This window comes from Oncorhynchus tshawytscha, linkage group LG09, assembly GCF_018296145.1.
Source record: "Oncorhynchus tshawytscha isolate Ot180627B linkage group LG09, Otsh_v2.0, whole genome shotgun sequence".
Lineage (NCBI taxonomy): Eukaryota > Metazoa > Chordata > Actinopteri > Salmoniformes > Salmonidae > Oncorhynchus > Oncorhynchus tshawytscha.
The window spans coordinates 44,671,076-44,686,990 of NC_056437.1; the positions used below are offsets into that span (position 1 = coordinate 44,671,076).

The 15,915-nt window shown below is 41.8% G+C and overlaps 1 protein-coding gene across 3 annotated transcripts in view; it reads left to right on the forward strand.

Moving 5' to 3' along the window:
- LOC112258011 (galactosylgalactosylxylosylprotein 3-beta-glucuronosyltransferase 1-like) overlaps positions 1 to 13,614 on the forward strand; it is a 38,652-nt gene extending 25,038 nt beyond the window's left edge. Inside the window, exons 4-8 of one of the 3 annotated variants that reach the window (XM_024432055.1) lie at positions 9,019 to 9,203; positions 9,852 to 10,372; positions 10,743 to 11,039; positions 11,507 to 11,612; positions 12,041 to 13,614. In XM_024432055.1, the coding sequence (XP_024287823.1) occupies positions 9,050 to 9,203; positions 9,852 to 10,372; positions 10,743 to 11,039; positions 11,507 to 11,593 (1,059 nt within the window). In that variant the 5' untranslated portion in view covers positions 9,019 to 9,049 and the 3' untranslated portion in view covers positions 11,594 to 11,612; positions 12,041 to 13,614. The remainder of the gene's footprint in view (positions 1 to 9,018; positions 9,204 to 9,851; positions 10,373 to 10,742; positions 11,040 to 11,506; positions 11,613 to 12,040) is intronic. The other 2 variants (XM_024432056.1, XM_024432057.1) reach the window with 2 other exon arrangements.
- The last annotated feature ends 2,301 nt before the right edge of the window (positions 13,615 to 15,915 follow it).

A 15,915-nucleotide genomic window follows, 5' to 3' on the forward strand; every position in this document is an offset into this window, starting at 1 on the left:
ATAATATAAACAAGAAAATTAACAAATGTAAAGGAAGATCAGTGCGAAGGCCAAATTACAGAGGAAGAACTTTGAGGCAATTAAATCCTTTCAGTCTGGAAAAACCTCAGGGCTTGATGGCATATCGGTAGAGGTATATCAAGCCTTTACTAAAAGCTCCATTGTTAGATTGTTTTGACTACTCCTATAGAAATGGTAGTCTGTCAGGTACTCAGCAGGAAGGTATGATTTCTCTATTATTAAAACAAGACCCAGATAGCAAATATGAAGACCCAGTCTATCTAAAAAAAACTGGAGGCCCCTTACACTTCAATGTTGTGATGCAAAAAATAGCAGCGAAATGCATAGCACTCAGAATTAAAAAGGTTTTACCAGGTATTGCTAATCCTGATCAACTACTAGAAATTGAGCAGGGCATTGACCCTGGATGCTTCTGTGTGTCGCTCTGAATGGAAGTCTGTTGGATGACTGGTATTATGAAGTTGTTGAGCGGCTTCACTGCAAGTATATTGTATGTTTCGGATAGTCAATTTTTAAAAAGTAAATAAATAAATAAGTCTCAAACTCACTCAGGAAACAAACGCACACGGTAAACAATTCAAGCTTCTGCAAACGACAACAGAAAACGCACCTGGAATCATAATGAGTAAATAGGACACACCTGAGTGTCATTAATGTCTCTAGGATGGTCTCTGCCACCTTCTGGTGATAGGTGGAACCATGACAGTACCCCCTCTTCTAGGAGCGGCTCCAGCCACGGAGCCAGGGCAACCACCACGTGTTTGGTTGAAGTCCGAAACGAGTCCCGGATCCTGGATTTCCCAGGCAGGCACCCATGCCCGCTCCTCGGGGCCGTAGCCCTTACAGTCCACTAGGTACTTCAGGGTGCTTCGGACTCAACGAGTTTCCAACAAATGCCTGACAGTGTAGGCCGGGTGACCATCGACAAGTCGAGGGGGCAGAGGGGCAGGTGTGGGGGGAGAGAAGGGACTTGTCCTTACCAGCTTGAGACGGGAGACATAGAAGGATGGACAGACCCTCATAGACATGGGAAGCTAGAGACGATAAGTGACCGGGTAGATGCGACTCATGATCTTGAATTGTCCTATGGAGCATGGAGCAAACTTCAGTGAGTCCACCTTTTAAGGGAAGATCACAGGTGGACAGACATACTCGTTGACCCGGTCAAAGGAGCCGAAGAAGCCTTCGGTGATGTGTTTTTCTGGTGTTGGTGTCGGGCAGATGAGCAGAGCGAGGAGGATTGTGCTCTGATCCAGGTGCGGCGACATCGATGAATGAATGGCGCCCCTGCTTCGGCCTCAGTTTGGTGTTGGACAAGTTGGATCAGGATGAACGAGGATGGGTCCATAGGTGAAACGTCCCTTGAGTTCCATGACTGCCTTGCCTGGTTCACCAACTACTTTGCAGACAGAGTTCAGTGTGTCAAATCGGAGGGCATGTTGTCCGGTCCTCTGGCAGTTTCTATGGGGGTGCCACAGGGTTCAATTCTAGGGCCGACTTTTTTCTCTGTATATATCAATGATGTTGCTCTTGCTGCGGGCGATTCCCTGATCCACCTCTACGCAGATGACACCATTCTGTAGACTTCTGTCCCTTCCTTGGACACTGTGCTATCTAACCTCCAAACGAGCTTCAATGCTCTTCACTGCTCTTAAACGCTAGTAAAACCAAATGCATGCTTTTCAACCGTTCACTGCCTGCACCCGCACGCCCGTCTAGCATCACCACCCTGGATGGTTCCGACCTAGAATATGTGGACATCTATATGTACCTAGGTGTCTGGCTAGACTGTAAACTCTCCTTCCAGACTCATATCAAACATCTCCAATCTAAAATCAAATCTAGAGTCGGCTTTCTATTCCGCAACAAAGCCTCCTTCACTCACGCCGCCAAACTTACCCTAGTAAAACTGACTATCCTACCAATCCTCGACTTTGGCGATGTCATCTACAAAATAGCTTCCAATACTCTACTCAGCAAACTGGATGCAGTTTATCACAGTGCCATCCGTTTTGTTACTAAAGCACCTTATACCACCCACCACTGCGACCTGTATGCTCTAGTCGGCTGGTCCTCGCTACATATTCGTCGCCAGACCCACTGGCTCCAGGTCATCTACAAGTCCAAGCTAGGTAAAGCTCCGCCTTATCTCAGTTCACTGGTCACGATAGCAACACCCACCCGTAGCACGCGCTCCAGCAGGTGTATCTCACTGATCATCCCTAAAGCCAACACCTCCTTTGGCCACCTTTCCTTCCAGTTCTCTGCTGCCTGTGACTGGAACAAATGGCAAAAATCGCTGAAATTGGAGACTTTTATCTCCCTCACCAACTTTAAACATCTGCTATCTGAGCAGCTAACCGATTGCTGCAGCTGTACATAGTCCATCGGTAAATAGCCCACCCAATTGACCTACCTCATCCCCATACTGTTTTTATTTGTTTACTTTTCTGCTCTTTTGCACACCAGTATCTCTGCCTGCACATGACCATCTGATCATTTATCACTCCAGTGTTAATCTTCTAAATTGTAATTATTCGCCTACCTCCTCATGCTTTTTGCACACAATGTATATAGACTCTTTATTTTCTTTTTTCTACTGTGTTATTGACTTGTTTATTGTTTACTCCATGTGTAACTCTGTGTTATTGTCTGTTCACACTGCTATGCTTTATCTTGGCCAGGTCGCAATTGTAAATTAGAACTTGTTCTCAACTAGCCTACCTGGTTAAATAAAGGTGAAATAAAAAATAAAAAATGTAAATTAAACTGTTCCACGAAAATGCGCATTTAAAAATAATACTAACTGGCATGCAAATCGGTAGAAATGGTGGGCTAAATTGTAAGCTTCCCCAAACTTCAAACTCATGAGCTGCCTATAGTCTTTACTATAAGACCCATTAAAAAAAGGTGAACGCGCAGTCAACGGTCCGTCCAACTGATTCATTCTGGCGCCGGGCCCTGCAGAACAGTCCATTGGGTGGTGGGCCATTCTTGGTAAACACTGGAAACTGTTGAGTGTGAAAAACTTAGCACCATTGCAGTTCTTGACACAAACCGGTGTGCCTGGAATCTACTACCATACCCCTTTCAAAGGCACTTACATCTTTTGTTTTGTCATTTCACCCTCTGAATGGCACACATACACAATCCATGTCTCAATTATTTCAAGGCTAAAGAAAATCCTTATTTAATCTGTCTCCTTCCCTTAATTTACACTGATTGAAGTGGATTTAAAAAGAGATCATAGCTTTCACCTGGATTCACCTGGTCAGTCTGTTATATTTACATTTGAGTCATTTAGCAGATGCTCTTATCCAGAGCAACTTACAGTTAGTGCATTCATTTTAAGATAGCTGGGTGGGACAACCACATATCACAGTAAAAGTAAGTAAATTTTTCCTCAATAAAGTAGCTATCAGCAAAGTCAGCGGGGGTGTAGGGTTTGAGCATAGCCTGAAGGTCGGGAGGGGCAGTTACTCTTGCTGCTCCGTAGGCAAGTAGCATGGTCTTGTAGTGAAAAAGAGCAGGTGTTAATGTTTTGTATACTCAGTGTATAATGCACATTTTTATTTATTTAACCAGGTAGGCAAGTTGAGAACAAGTTCTCATTTACAATTGCGACCTGGCCAAGATAAAGCAAAGCAGTTCGACACATACAACGACACAGAGTTACACATGGAGTAAAACATACAGTCAATAATACAGTATAAACAAGTCTATATACGATGTGAGCAAATGAGGTGAGATAAGGGAGGTAAAGGCAAAAAAAGGCCATAGTGGCAAAGTAAATACAATATAGCAAGTAAAACACTGGAATGGTAGATTTGCAGTGGAAGAATGTGCAAAGTAGAAATAAAAATAATGGGGTGCAAAGGAGCAAAATAAATAAATAAATAAAATAAATATAGTAGGGAAAGAGGTAGTTGTTTGGGCTAAATTAAAGGTGGGCTATGTACAGGTGCAGTAATCTGTGAGCTGCTCTGACAGTTGGTGCTTAAAGCTAGTGAGGGAGATAAGTGTTTCCAGTTTCAGAGATTTTTGTAGTTCGTTCCAGTCATTGGCAGCAGAGAACTGGAAGGAGAGGCGGCCAAAGAAAGAATTGGTTTTGGGGGTGACCAGAGAGATATACCTGCTGGAGTGCGTGCTATAGACGGGTGATGCTATGGTGACCAGCGTGCTGAGATAAGGGGGGACTTTACCTAGCAGGGTCTTGTAGATGACATGGAGCCAGTGGGTTTGGCGACGAGTATGAAGCGAGGGCCAGCCAACGAGAGCGTACAGGTCACAATGGTGGGTAGTATATGGGGCTTTGGTGACAAAACGGATTGCACTGTGATAGACTGCATCCAATTTGTTGAAAAGGGTATTGGAGGCTATTTTGTAAATGACATCGCCGAAGTCGAGGATTGGTAGGATGGTCAGTTTTACAAGGGTATGTTTGGCAGCATGAGTGAAGGATGCTTTGTTTGCGAAATAGGAAGCCAATTCTAGATTTAACTTTGGATTGGAGATGTTTGATGTGGGTCTGGAAGGAGAGTTTACAGTCTAATCAGACACCTAGGTATTTGTAGTTGTCCACATATTCTAAGTCAGAGCCGTCCTGAGTAGTGATGTTGGACAGGCGGGCAGGTGCAGGCAGCGATCGGTTGAAGAGCATGCATTTAGTTTTACTTGTATTTAAGAGCAACTTGAGGACATGGAAGGAGAGTTGAATGGCATTGTATGACATTGTCTCAGGAAAGTCTGGGTGGGCAATATCCAGTATAGAAAAGGTGAAATTGTTTGCACACAAAAAAAGAGGAATTCAGGAGACCAGGGGAGTCTCTCAAATTTAATTTAATTTAATTTAATTTACCTTGAATATTGCAGCCCATTTTTTTGTAGGCTATTAGCCAGACAAAACCCGCTGAGTTCAATGATAAATAGTTACTGGATTTATCCTCAAGTTGACTACTTGACTACCTCATTGTTAGATTATTTAATGTGTAATTTTTTATAAAACATAAATAGCAACTAAATAGCAGCTAAATAAAGTATACAGTATACTGTACATTATGAATACACTGCATGATGAAACAATCCCTAGTAAGCTAGTGTTTTGAGGGTGGACTGACTATGATTAATTTAGGCATTAATAGACTGGTTTTACACACAACTTTCTATCCAAGCTGGGGGAAAGCGTGAGGATGGGTCATGCAGGACAGTTGTATATTCCAAAAAATCTATTGGTAGCTGATTAGTATGCGTTTGCATCAAACGTTTATTTTATATCTGAAAAGTTTGAATTTCCAACTTTAATTACTAAACAAGTAATTACATTGTTGCCAGCAGCATGAAATGGCAGCATTGCGACACCATGTATAGCTTTGTGAAATGTTAGGCTTAACATGAGAAAATTCAAACCTAACAAGCCTACCAATACACATTTATCCATTAGCTAAAGCAAAGCTATACATGCCGTAGCACATTTTGTGTGGCTGTCTGGCTGACACATTTTATTTTAGGGAGGGGGAAGGGGGCCAAACGCCAACCTTGCGGGAGTCCAGATAAACTGCATTATGCCAGTGCTCTGACACCGCCTGGTATAGAGGTCCTCGAATGCAGGGAGTGATGTGGACACTGAGGAACTTAAAGCTCTCAACCCTCTCCAGGCCTGTCAATGTGGCCCTGAGGGGCTCACATGTTAAGGATCAGTATTGCGGATGTTTGGTTGCCTACCCGCACCACCTGGGAAGGACCATCAGGACGTCCAGGATCCAGTTGCAGAGGGAGGCATTCATTCCCAGGGTCATGAGCTTAGTGATGAGCTTGGAGGGCACTATGGTGTTGAAGGCTGAACAGCATTCTCACATAGGTGTTCCTTTTATCCAAGTGGGAAAGGGAAGTGTGGAGTGCAATAGAGATTGCATCATGTGGATCTGTTGGGGTGGTATGCAAATTGGAGTGGGTCCATGGTGTCTGGGATGATGGTGTTAATGTGAGCCATGACCAGCCTTTCAAAGCATTTCATGGCTACAGATGTGCTACGGGGCGATAGTCACTTAGACAGGTTACCATGTCATTATTGAGCACAGGGACTATGGTGGTCTGCTTGAAACATGTAGGTATTACAGACTGGGCCAGGGAGAGGTTGAAAATATACTTGAACACACTTGCCAGCTGGTCAGTGCATGCTCTGAGTACTCATCCTGGTAATATGTCTGGCCCCACGGCCTTGTAAATGTTAACCTGTTTAAAGGTGCTACTCACATTGGCTACGGAGAGCGAGAACACACAGTCATCTGCAGTGGTGGAAAAAGTCCTCAATTGTCATACTTGAGTAAAAGATACCTTAATAGAAAATGACTAGTCGTAAAAGTGAAAGTCACCCAGTGAAATACTACTTGAGTAAAAATTTTTTTAAAAAGGTGTTTGGTTTTAAATATACTTAAGTATCAAAAGGACATGTAATTGCTCAAAAATAAAAAGTACATTATTTTCTTTATGAATGTAAAAGTTGTCAAAAATATAAATAGCACAGTAAAGTACAGATACTCCACAAAATACTTAAGTAAAAATACTTTAAAGTACAACTTAAGAACTTTACACAACTGGTCATCCAGAACTGCTGGTGATCTCATGCATGGTTGAGTGTTGTTTGTCTAGAAGTGAGCATAGAAGGCATTTAGCTGGTTTGGAAGGCTTGCATCACTGGGCAGCTTGCAGCTGGGTTTCCCTTTGTAATCTGTGATAGTTTGCAAGCCCTGCCACATCCTACAAGCATCAGAGTTGGCGTTGCCTGTTTGATGTCTTTTCGGAGGTCGTAGCAGGATTTCTTATAAGCGTCCTGCTCCTTGAAAGCAGAAGCTCTAGCCTTTAGCTCAGTGCGGATGTTGCCTATAATCCATGGCTTTTGGATGGGATATGTATGCAAGGTCACTGATGCACTTATTAATGATGCCAGCATCGGTTTGTGATGGGAAATAGGCTGCTACAAAAAATATAAATAGTATGATCTGCAGCTTATTATGAGGTATTCTAACTCAAGCGAGCAAAAACTCAAGACTTGCTTAACATTAGAGATCAACACCAGCTGTTGTTAACAAAGATAAACACCTCTCAGCTTACCCAAGACTGGTGTCCGATCTTGATGATGCATGGAAAAGCCAGTGAGGTGTATACATCATGCATGTCATTGTTCAGCCACGACTTCGAAACATAGGATATTACAGTTTTTAAAAAAGAATAAAAATGTTTTTGCAGATCATTAGCAATGTGAGGTATTCTTTATGTAGTGTTCAAGCATGCTTTTCTATAAGGTAGAAATAAGAAAAAAGCTTGCAGCTGTCTCTGACCTATTTTCTGGTGTGCAATGGCTTTGATGGGAAAGCAGGTTCCTTAGCAAACACTTTATCTTTGCAGAACCAATCTCGGAGCGACAGCTCCTTAACGGAGGGTTAAGAATGTGGCTAATTCACACGTGATCATCCATTAGATGGCAGCTACTGTAGCTCCACCACGGGTCAACCCCTCCATTCTTTGACTATGAGCTGGCTAAATATACAGTGCCTTTGGAAAGTATTCAGACCCCTTGACTTTTTACACATTTTGTTACATAACAGCCTTATTCAAAAATGGATTACATTTCAAAAAATCCTCAGCAATCTACACACAATACCCCATAAGGAAAAAAAGAGAAAACAGTTCAAACAAATACATTTTTTAAAATACGATATTTACATAATTACTCAGACCCTTTGCTATGAGACAGATGCATCCTGTTTCCATTGATCATCATTGAGATGAATTTACAACTTGATTGGATTTACCTGTGGTAAATTCAATTGATTGGACATGATTTGAAAAGGCACACACCTGTCAATATAACGTTGCACAGTTGACAGTGCATGTCAGAGCAAAAACCAAGCCATGAGGTCAAAGGAATTGTCCGTAGAGCTCCAAGACAGGATTGTGTCGAGGAACAGATCTTGGGAAGGGTCCCAAAAAATGTCAGCAGCATTGAACACAGTGGCCTCCATCATTTTTAAATGGAAGAAGTTTGGAACCACCAAGACTTCCTAGAGCTGGCCACCCGGCCGAACTGAGCAATCGGGGGAGAAGGGCCTTGGTCAGGGGGATGTTTTTCAATGGAAAGGACTGGGAGAAAGGATCGAGGGAAAGATGAACGGAGCAAAGTACAGAGATTGTTGATGAATACCTGCTCCAGAGCGCTCAGGACCTCAGACTGGGTTGAAGGTTCACCTTCCAACAGGACAATGACCCTAAGCACACAGCCAAGACAACGAAGGAGTGGCCTCGGGACAAGTCTCTAAATGTCCTTGAGTGGCCCAGACAGAGTCCGGACTTGAACCTGATCGAACATCTCTGGAGAGACTTGAAAATAGCTGTACAGCATCCAATCTGACAGAGCTTGAGAAGATCTGCAGAGAAGAATGAGAGAAACTCTCCAAATACAGGTGTGCCAAGCTTGTAGCGTCATACCTAAGACTTGATGCTGTAATCGCTGCCAAAGGTGCTGCCCAAAGTACTGAGTAAAGGGTCTGAGTACTTATGTAAAATGTCATCTCATTTTTATTAGCAAAAATGAATAAAAACCTGTTTTTGCTTTGTCATTATGAGGTATTGTGTGTAGATTGATAAAATAAAAAAAACTCTCATAAATTTTAGAATAAGGCTGTAATGTAACAAAATGTGGAAAAAGTCTAGGGGTCTGAATAGTTTCCGAAGGCACTGTAGTCTGTTTGAAAAGTGGAGGATCGCTTTCTCCCATTCTTTAAGTTCAACGCTTTATACTGAAGCCATTGTTCAGAAATCCATCCAGAAATAACACCTGGTATTTACCTTAAAGGCACAATGTCTAAAATATTCTGCTGTTAAGGTTCTCAATTAATGATAAAATTGTCACCCATTGATTCTTGAAGAATATAACTAATAAATGCTACATGAGCTTAGTATAATTTTGTTACCCTTTTTAACCAAAAATGTGTGTTGCAGGTAATGACGTGGCTCAGGTTTGACCCCGGAGATGCCGAAGAGACGAGACATTCTGGCCATCGTGTTGATCGTGTTGCCTTGGACGCTACTTATCACTGTTTGGCATCAGAGTGCCATCACCCCTCTGCTAGCTGCTCGAAAGTGTAAAGGTCATTCCTCAAATTCCCCATGTAGGGGGTTTTATGGTTAGTCTCTTGAGCAGAGGAGCACGTTTGGTTTACTTATATCTATGCTTATTCTGGGATGCTCCATTTAATATAGACTTAAAAAGAACGTCTACACATGATTTCCCAGCTTCATTTTTTTACATTTTCCCACCACTTAACTTTTTATCTGAATATGCTGCATTATCTATTACAAGACTTTTAACACAATGGCAAAAGGTTTTTGTTCATAATGAGCTAAATACTTCATCAGTGTATGAAAGAAAATATTGTCATTTTGTGAGACCGTGGCATTGAGGCCGCTATCAATTTCAGCACTATTAGTAGAAAATTGATTGTCCACAATATTAATTTCTCTAATCGGATTCACACCTTTTAACTGACTCATATTAGTCTGACATCTAATTCATTACTTTTTAAGTTAGTGATGAGTATATTATGTTTATCACAAGGAGATTACATGTCTAACAAAAGAGTATGGAGTTAGATTTCAGAACGACACGTTCATTAAAACTTTTGACTGAAATCTAACTCTACAACAGACTAAGAAGACTATTTGCACGATTAGATGCCTCCTCCCTCTCTACGAAGGCCATCTCTATGGAAACGTACAGTTCCTATACAGTCTATAAGCATTTATTTTACCAAAAACTTCTTTCCCCTTCTCAGATGACAGACATGAGAGTCGGCGAGACTCCCGGAACACCTTCACCCTCAAGGAGCCCTGCACCTCAGAGAACAACAAGGACATTGTGGAGGTTGTGCGCACCGAGTACGTCTACAGCCGCCAGCCGCCCTGGTCTGATGTCCTCCCCACCCTCCACGTCATAACCCCAACCTACAGCCGGCCGGTCCAGAAGGCAGAGCTGACCCGTCTGGCCAACACCTTCCTCCACGTGCCCAACCTGCACTGGATCCTGGTTGAGGACTCTCAGCGACAAACCCTGCTAGTCACCAGGCTCCTTCAGGAAACAGGCCTGAACTACACCCACCTTAATGTGGAGACACCCAGGAACTATAAGCTGCGTGGGGACATGAGGGACCCCAGGATACCCCGGGGAACCATGCAGAGGAACCTGGCTCTGCGCTGGCTTAGAGAGACCTTCAGCCCCAACAACAGCAACAGCCAGCCTGGTATCGTCTACTTTGCAGACGATGATAACACCTATAGTCTGGATCTGTTTGAGGAGGTGAGTGGAACAAGGAGAGATGTTGTGCAGTATAGAATTGTTTCCTCTTTAGCTACCAAAACAGGCAAAATGTTTGGTTTCAGATGCGCAGTAGTATAATTAAATAAAGAGCATGGCTCCTTACAATATGCCACTAGATAAATGCACAGCCTCAACACATAGGCATCACTTGACACCTGCCATAAACAAAGTTTATAAACATGAATTCTGATATTTGCATATGATACAAATTAAAATAGCTATTTCCTCACATAAAATCATATATCAGAAAAAGAATACTTATTGATCCTTCTCCACCCATAGAATTACATAGAGCACTAATATCATAGGATCTCCATGGGCTCTACCCTCTCTCTCCTTCCTCGTCTAGATGCGTTCAACAAGGAAGGTGTCTGTGTGGCCTGTAGCCTTTGTGGGCGGCCTGCGGTACGAGTCCCCTAAAGTCAACACCCTGGGCAAGGTTTACGGCTGGAAGACTGTGTTTGACCCCAACCGACCCTTTGCCATAGACATGGCTGGTTTTGCGGTGAACCTCCGCCTCATTCTCTTTAAGCCTCAGGCCTACTTCAAGCTGCGGGGAGTCAAGGGAGGGTACCAGGAGAGCAGCTTACTGCGGGAGCTGGTCACCCTCAGCGACCTGGAGCCCAAGGCTGCTAATTGCACTAAGGTAAGGAACTAACAGTTGCCCTGTGTGGCTCAACTAATAGAGTATATTGCTTGCAATGCTAGGGTTGTGGGTTTGATTCCCACTGGGTCAGGCTGGTCTCATAGATGTAACATAGGAAATGAAAATCCAGGACAGTCAAATTAGTATGATTCGTTTAATATGGTTACATAAGACAGAATGTAACTTCAGGCAAAAATTAAAGAAAGGTGGTTGGTCGATAATAGCCGTATAATGCAAATGTCTGGCAACCCAAAGGTTGCGTGTTCGAAACTCCTCACGGGCAACTACTTACATGTTTTGCTTCTTTGCAACTACTTAGCATGTTAGCTAACCCCAACCTTAACTCATAGCCTTAACCCCTAAGCCTAACCCCTAGCCTAGCTAACATTAAAGCGGTATAAAAATACTTTCAACTACTCTCAACTAACTTTTCCACCATTTTTACTTGAACCCCCCGCCCCAAACAGGTACTTGTATGGCACACGAGGACAGAGAAGCCTGTCCTGGTGAACGAGGGAAAGAAAGGATTTACGGACTCCAACGTGGAGATATGAAACTTATTTTGGATCACAGGTAATTTGAAAGTTATTGGGTCTGGGATTAATTAAGTTTGCAAAATTCCAGTACTTTTCCCAAAGTTCCCAGGTTTTGCAGATGTTACCGGAATTTTGCAACCCTATGTCTGAGTGCCAACCTGGATATCTGAACCCCTTGTGAGCTTATTAATTCCACCAAAAGTTTTAATATTGTATTATTATTCATAGTATAAAGCTTTGCCGAATCTGTCTGAATTTGTATAACAGGGATGTTATGATTTCATCTCATGACTTGACAGAAGATCCCTACAAAAGATAGAAAGTTTTATTAATGCGGTTTGTCTTTAGTTTCTTCTCATTTGCCTAAACTATTCTCTCCGTGATTGGTAGTAATGATGGAATAATTGTTGATTACATATTTTCTTTACACATCTCCTAAGCCCATATACCATTGTGTTATTGCAGGTTATATATGGCTGGGATTCCAAATGGACTGGCAGAAGACAAGCTCCAGGCAAGCAGAATCAGGGTGAAATATATATTTACTGTAATACGACTGTAAAGGGAGTAAGACAGCCTTATTGTCTACTACAAGAAGTACACAGCTACGTATCAATACAGGCATAGAATATCAAAGCACAGATTCATGGAGGATGGTGATACTGTATCTAGCTAAGCGCTTTACTGATGCATCAATGGAAGACGCCCACAAGGAGCTTGCCAGTCGCCAGAGTGCAACTTAAACAAAAGACTGTCGGCGGTTCAAACAACAGGATGGCTTCATACAGTGGTCAACAGGAAGCGGCCTTAACCCAGCTGACACAAACCAACATGATCGTAACCAGGCACTGGACCAAACTGAATCAATCAGGGGCCCCGAATGGCTTTTGTCTGTTGGTGATTAGGCTCCTTTTGTTGTGGAGCGGACTGTACTTGGGGTGCAGAACAGAGCTGGATAAAGTAGTTCTTGTCTGACTGGAGTCAGCATTGACTGACAGACTGATCTGGAAAGGACATGAACCCTTCCCACGGCCCATTGTAAAACACTGAGCTATTCAGACAGCTCTGCTCCCTCAAACCTATCACTAATTAGAACACGTCTCAAACACATGCACGTCTGTACACAAACATCCGCACACATACACGCATAGAGTAATCAGTGTAGGAACAATGATTTAGCATAACCCCCGTACTGTAATGCCAGCTTTTATTTGCTGTTGCATCTTTTACTGATCATATAACACTATCAGCACTTTCAGATCAGGGTCTGTTGTCTGGTACAGTTTCTCAATCACGTACAAGCATTTTTTTTAACAATCGTCTTTCAAAACAGAGTTCACAAGACAGAACTCTGTGGCTTTTCGCAAAACAGTAAATGGTTGCCTTACCAAAATGTATTTGCCTTCTCAAATTATAAATACATTAAATCAAAACTAAAATTGTACATTCAAAATTGCTAATAAATTGCTAATAAATTCATCAAAACAACACGACTGCCTGCAAAAAGATGAACACAAATATACTTATCTCGAGTCCAAGTAGACTGGAGAAAAAAATCCCAGTAGATCAATAGATTTTCCTTGCAGTTACTAAATCATGATGATCAAAATTGTCCAACCATCCAAAGTGCAGAATTATGTGCAATTACTCTCCTTTTATGCATATTTCACCAAACAATTTCATACACATTAAATTAAATATATTCCCGATAAGAAACAAAATTAGCACATTGTGTGCAGGATTCATCGATATCATCACAATCCAATTCCATTCCATAATCAATACATAACTATTAATAAACCAGGCTTTGTAGACTCCATTGGTGCACAGAAACACAATCCAAAATAGAAATAAGGAAAGGTGAATACAATGGAAGAATACAACTGGTATGAATGTATAGGGAGGCCTCAAAGCAAAACCTCTATAACAATAGGGTCAGTATCTCCTGTAAAATCTAACACGAAACCCAAACCGGCTGCGCACGTGCATCATCGTGCGCCATCGTGCATACATTTATTTTGTCCCCCCACACCAAACGCAATCACAACACGCAGGTTAAAATATCAAAACAAACTCTGAACCAATTATATTAATTTGGGGACAGGTTGAAAAGCATTAAACATTTATTGAAATTTAGTTAGTTAGCTTGCACTTGCTAGCTAATTTGTCCTATTTAGCTAGCTTGCTGTTGCTAGCTAATTTGTCCTGGGATATAAACATTGAGTTGTTGTTTTACCTGAAATGCACAAGGTCCTCTACTCCGCCAATTAATCCACACATAAAATGGTCAACCGAATCGTTTCTAGTCATCTCTCTTCCTTCCAGGCTTTTTCTTCTCTTTATATTGCGATTGGCAACTTTCATAAATTAGGTGCATTACAGCTACTGACCTCGTTCGTCTTTCAGTCACCCACGTGGGCATAACCAATGAGGAGATGGAACGTGGGTACCTGCTTCTATAAACCAATGAGGAGATGGGAGAGGAAGGACTTGCAGCGCGATCTGCGTCAGAAATAGAACTGATTTCTATTTTAGTCCTTGGCAAAAAAGACGCTCATAGGCGCATGTGAGCAGTTTTTATTTTGCAACGCTGTCTCATGCGACGCGAGCGGTGTGGTCAGCCTGTAAGATATGCAAGTCAGGTACACCAGCAAAAAAATTATCAGAAGTTCTGTAAATGTATTTGAGCATTTGATCATTGATTTTCTGCTATAGTTTGTTTCAACACCGATTAAAAAATTCCTTGTATGCGATTGAGAAAAACACATTTTGGAGTGAAATACGCATCACATTTTTTCACCTCTCCAACAGACAATAGGTGAGGACATTTGCCAATGAAACTAGAGCTAGTCAATTAAATATGATTATTTCACAACACATACTAAATTAGTCACAGGATAAATGCCTTCCCTTGATATGCCATTTTCTAACCAGTCTGGACCCCAAATGGCACTTAATGATCTTTGATCTGATATTCAAAAGTAAACGGAGGGAATGTCTGCTTTGTAAACAACCACTGCAATTACACAAATTTACCCCACATGTCAATGTCTCTTTTGGTTTCCTTGTTTGACATGGTTTTTTGTGACTAATGGCTGATATTTACATTTTTGTTCAAACATAGCATTGGTTTCCCTTTTTATAAAGTAAATCCTATACAGTGCAGGTCTCAGGGAAGACCAAATATTGAAGTGCAAACATATAGCACAGTAACTCATATTTGCCAATATGTTACATGATAAATATCACAACTAAAACTGACTAAGCCTGTCAATCAGTGGTCAGATGATACAGGTGTAATGTTTCATTTGGAAGTTTATTTTTTTAAATGTATTTAACTAGGCAAGTCCTCTTTAGGATCCGCCCCTTAAAAAAAAATGTTTAGCCTAAAATGACATACCTAAATCTAACTGCCTGTAGCTCAGGACCTGAAGAAAGGATATGCATATTCTTTATACCATTTGAAAGGAAACATTTGGAAGTTTGTGGAAATGTGAAATGAATATAGGAGAATATAACGTATTAGATTTGGTAAAAGATATATACAATACAAAGAAAAAAACGTGTTCTTTTGTACTATCATCTAAGAAAGGCCATAATGTATTATTCCAGCTCAGGCGCAGTTTAGATTTTGGGCAGTAGATGACAGCAGTGTTTGTGCAAAGTTTTATACTCATCCAATTAACCATTGCATTTCTGTTCAAATGTGCCTAATTGGTTTATTAATCACTTTTCAAGTTCATAACTGTGCACTCTCCTCAAATAATAGCATGGTATTATTTCACTAATAACTACTGTAAATTGGACAGTGCAGTTAGATTAACAAGAATTTAAGCTTTCTGCCAATATCAGATATTCGCATTAGCCTACGTTAGCTCAACCGTCCCGTGGGGGACCCAACAATCCTGTAGAGGTTTAAGAACAAACTCTTATTTACAATGACGCCTACACCGGCCAAAGCCGGACAACACTGAGGCTCCTGAGTGGCGCAGCGGTCTAATGCACTGCATCTCAGGACTCGAGGTGTCACCACAGACACCCTGGTTTGATTCCAGGCTGTTTCCCAACCGTCTGTGATTGATAGTCCCATAAGGCAGCACCCAATTGGCCTCGTGTTGTCCGGATTTGGCAGGTTTAGACAGTCATTGTAAATAAGAAATTGTTCTTAACTGACTTGCTAGTTAAATAAAGGTTAAACAAAAAATAGTGTGCCACCCTATGGGACTCCCAATCACGGCCGGTTGTGATACAGCCTGGAATTGAACCAGGGTGTTTGTAGTGACGCCTCTAGCACTGCGAAGCAATGCACTGGACCGCTGCACCACTCCAGAATGCTTTCA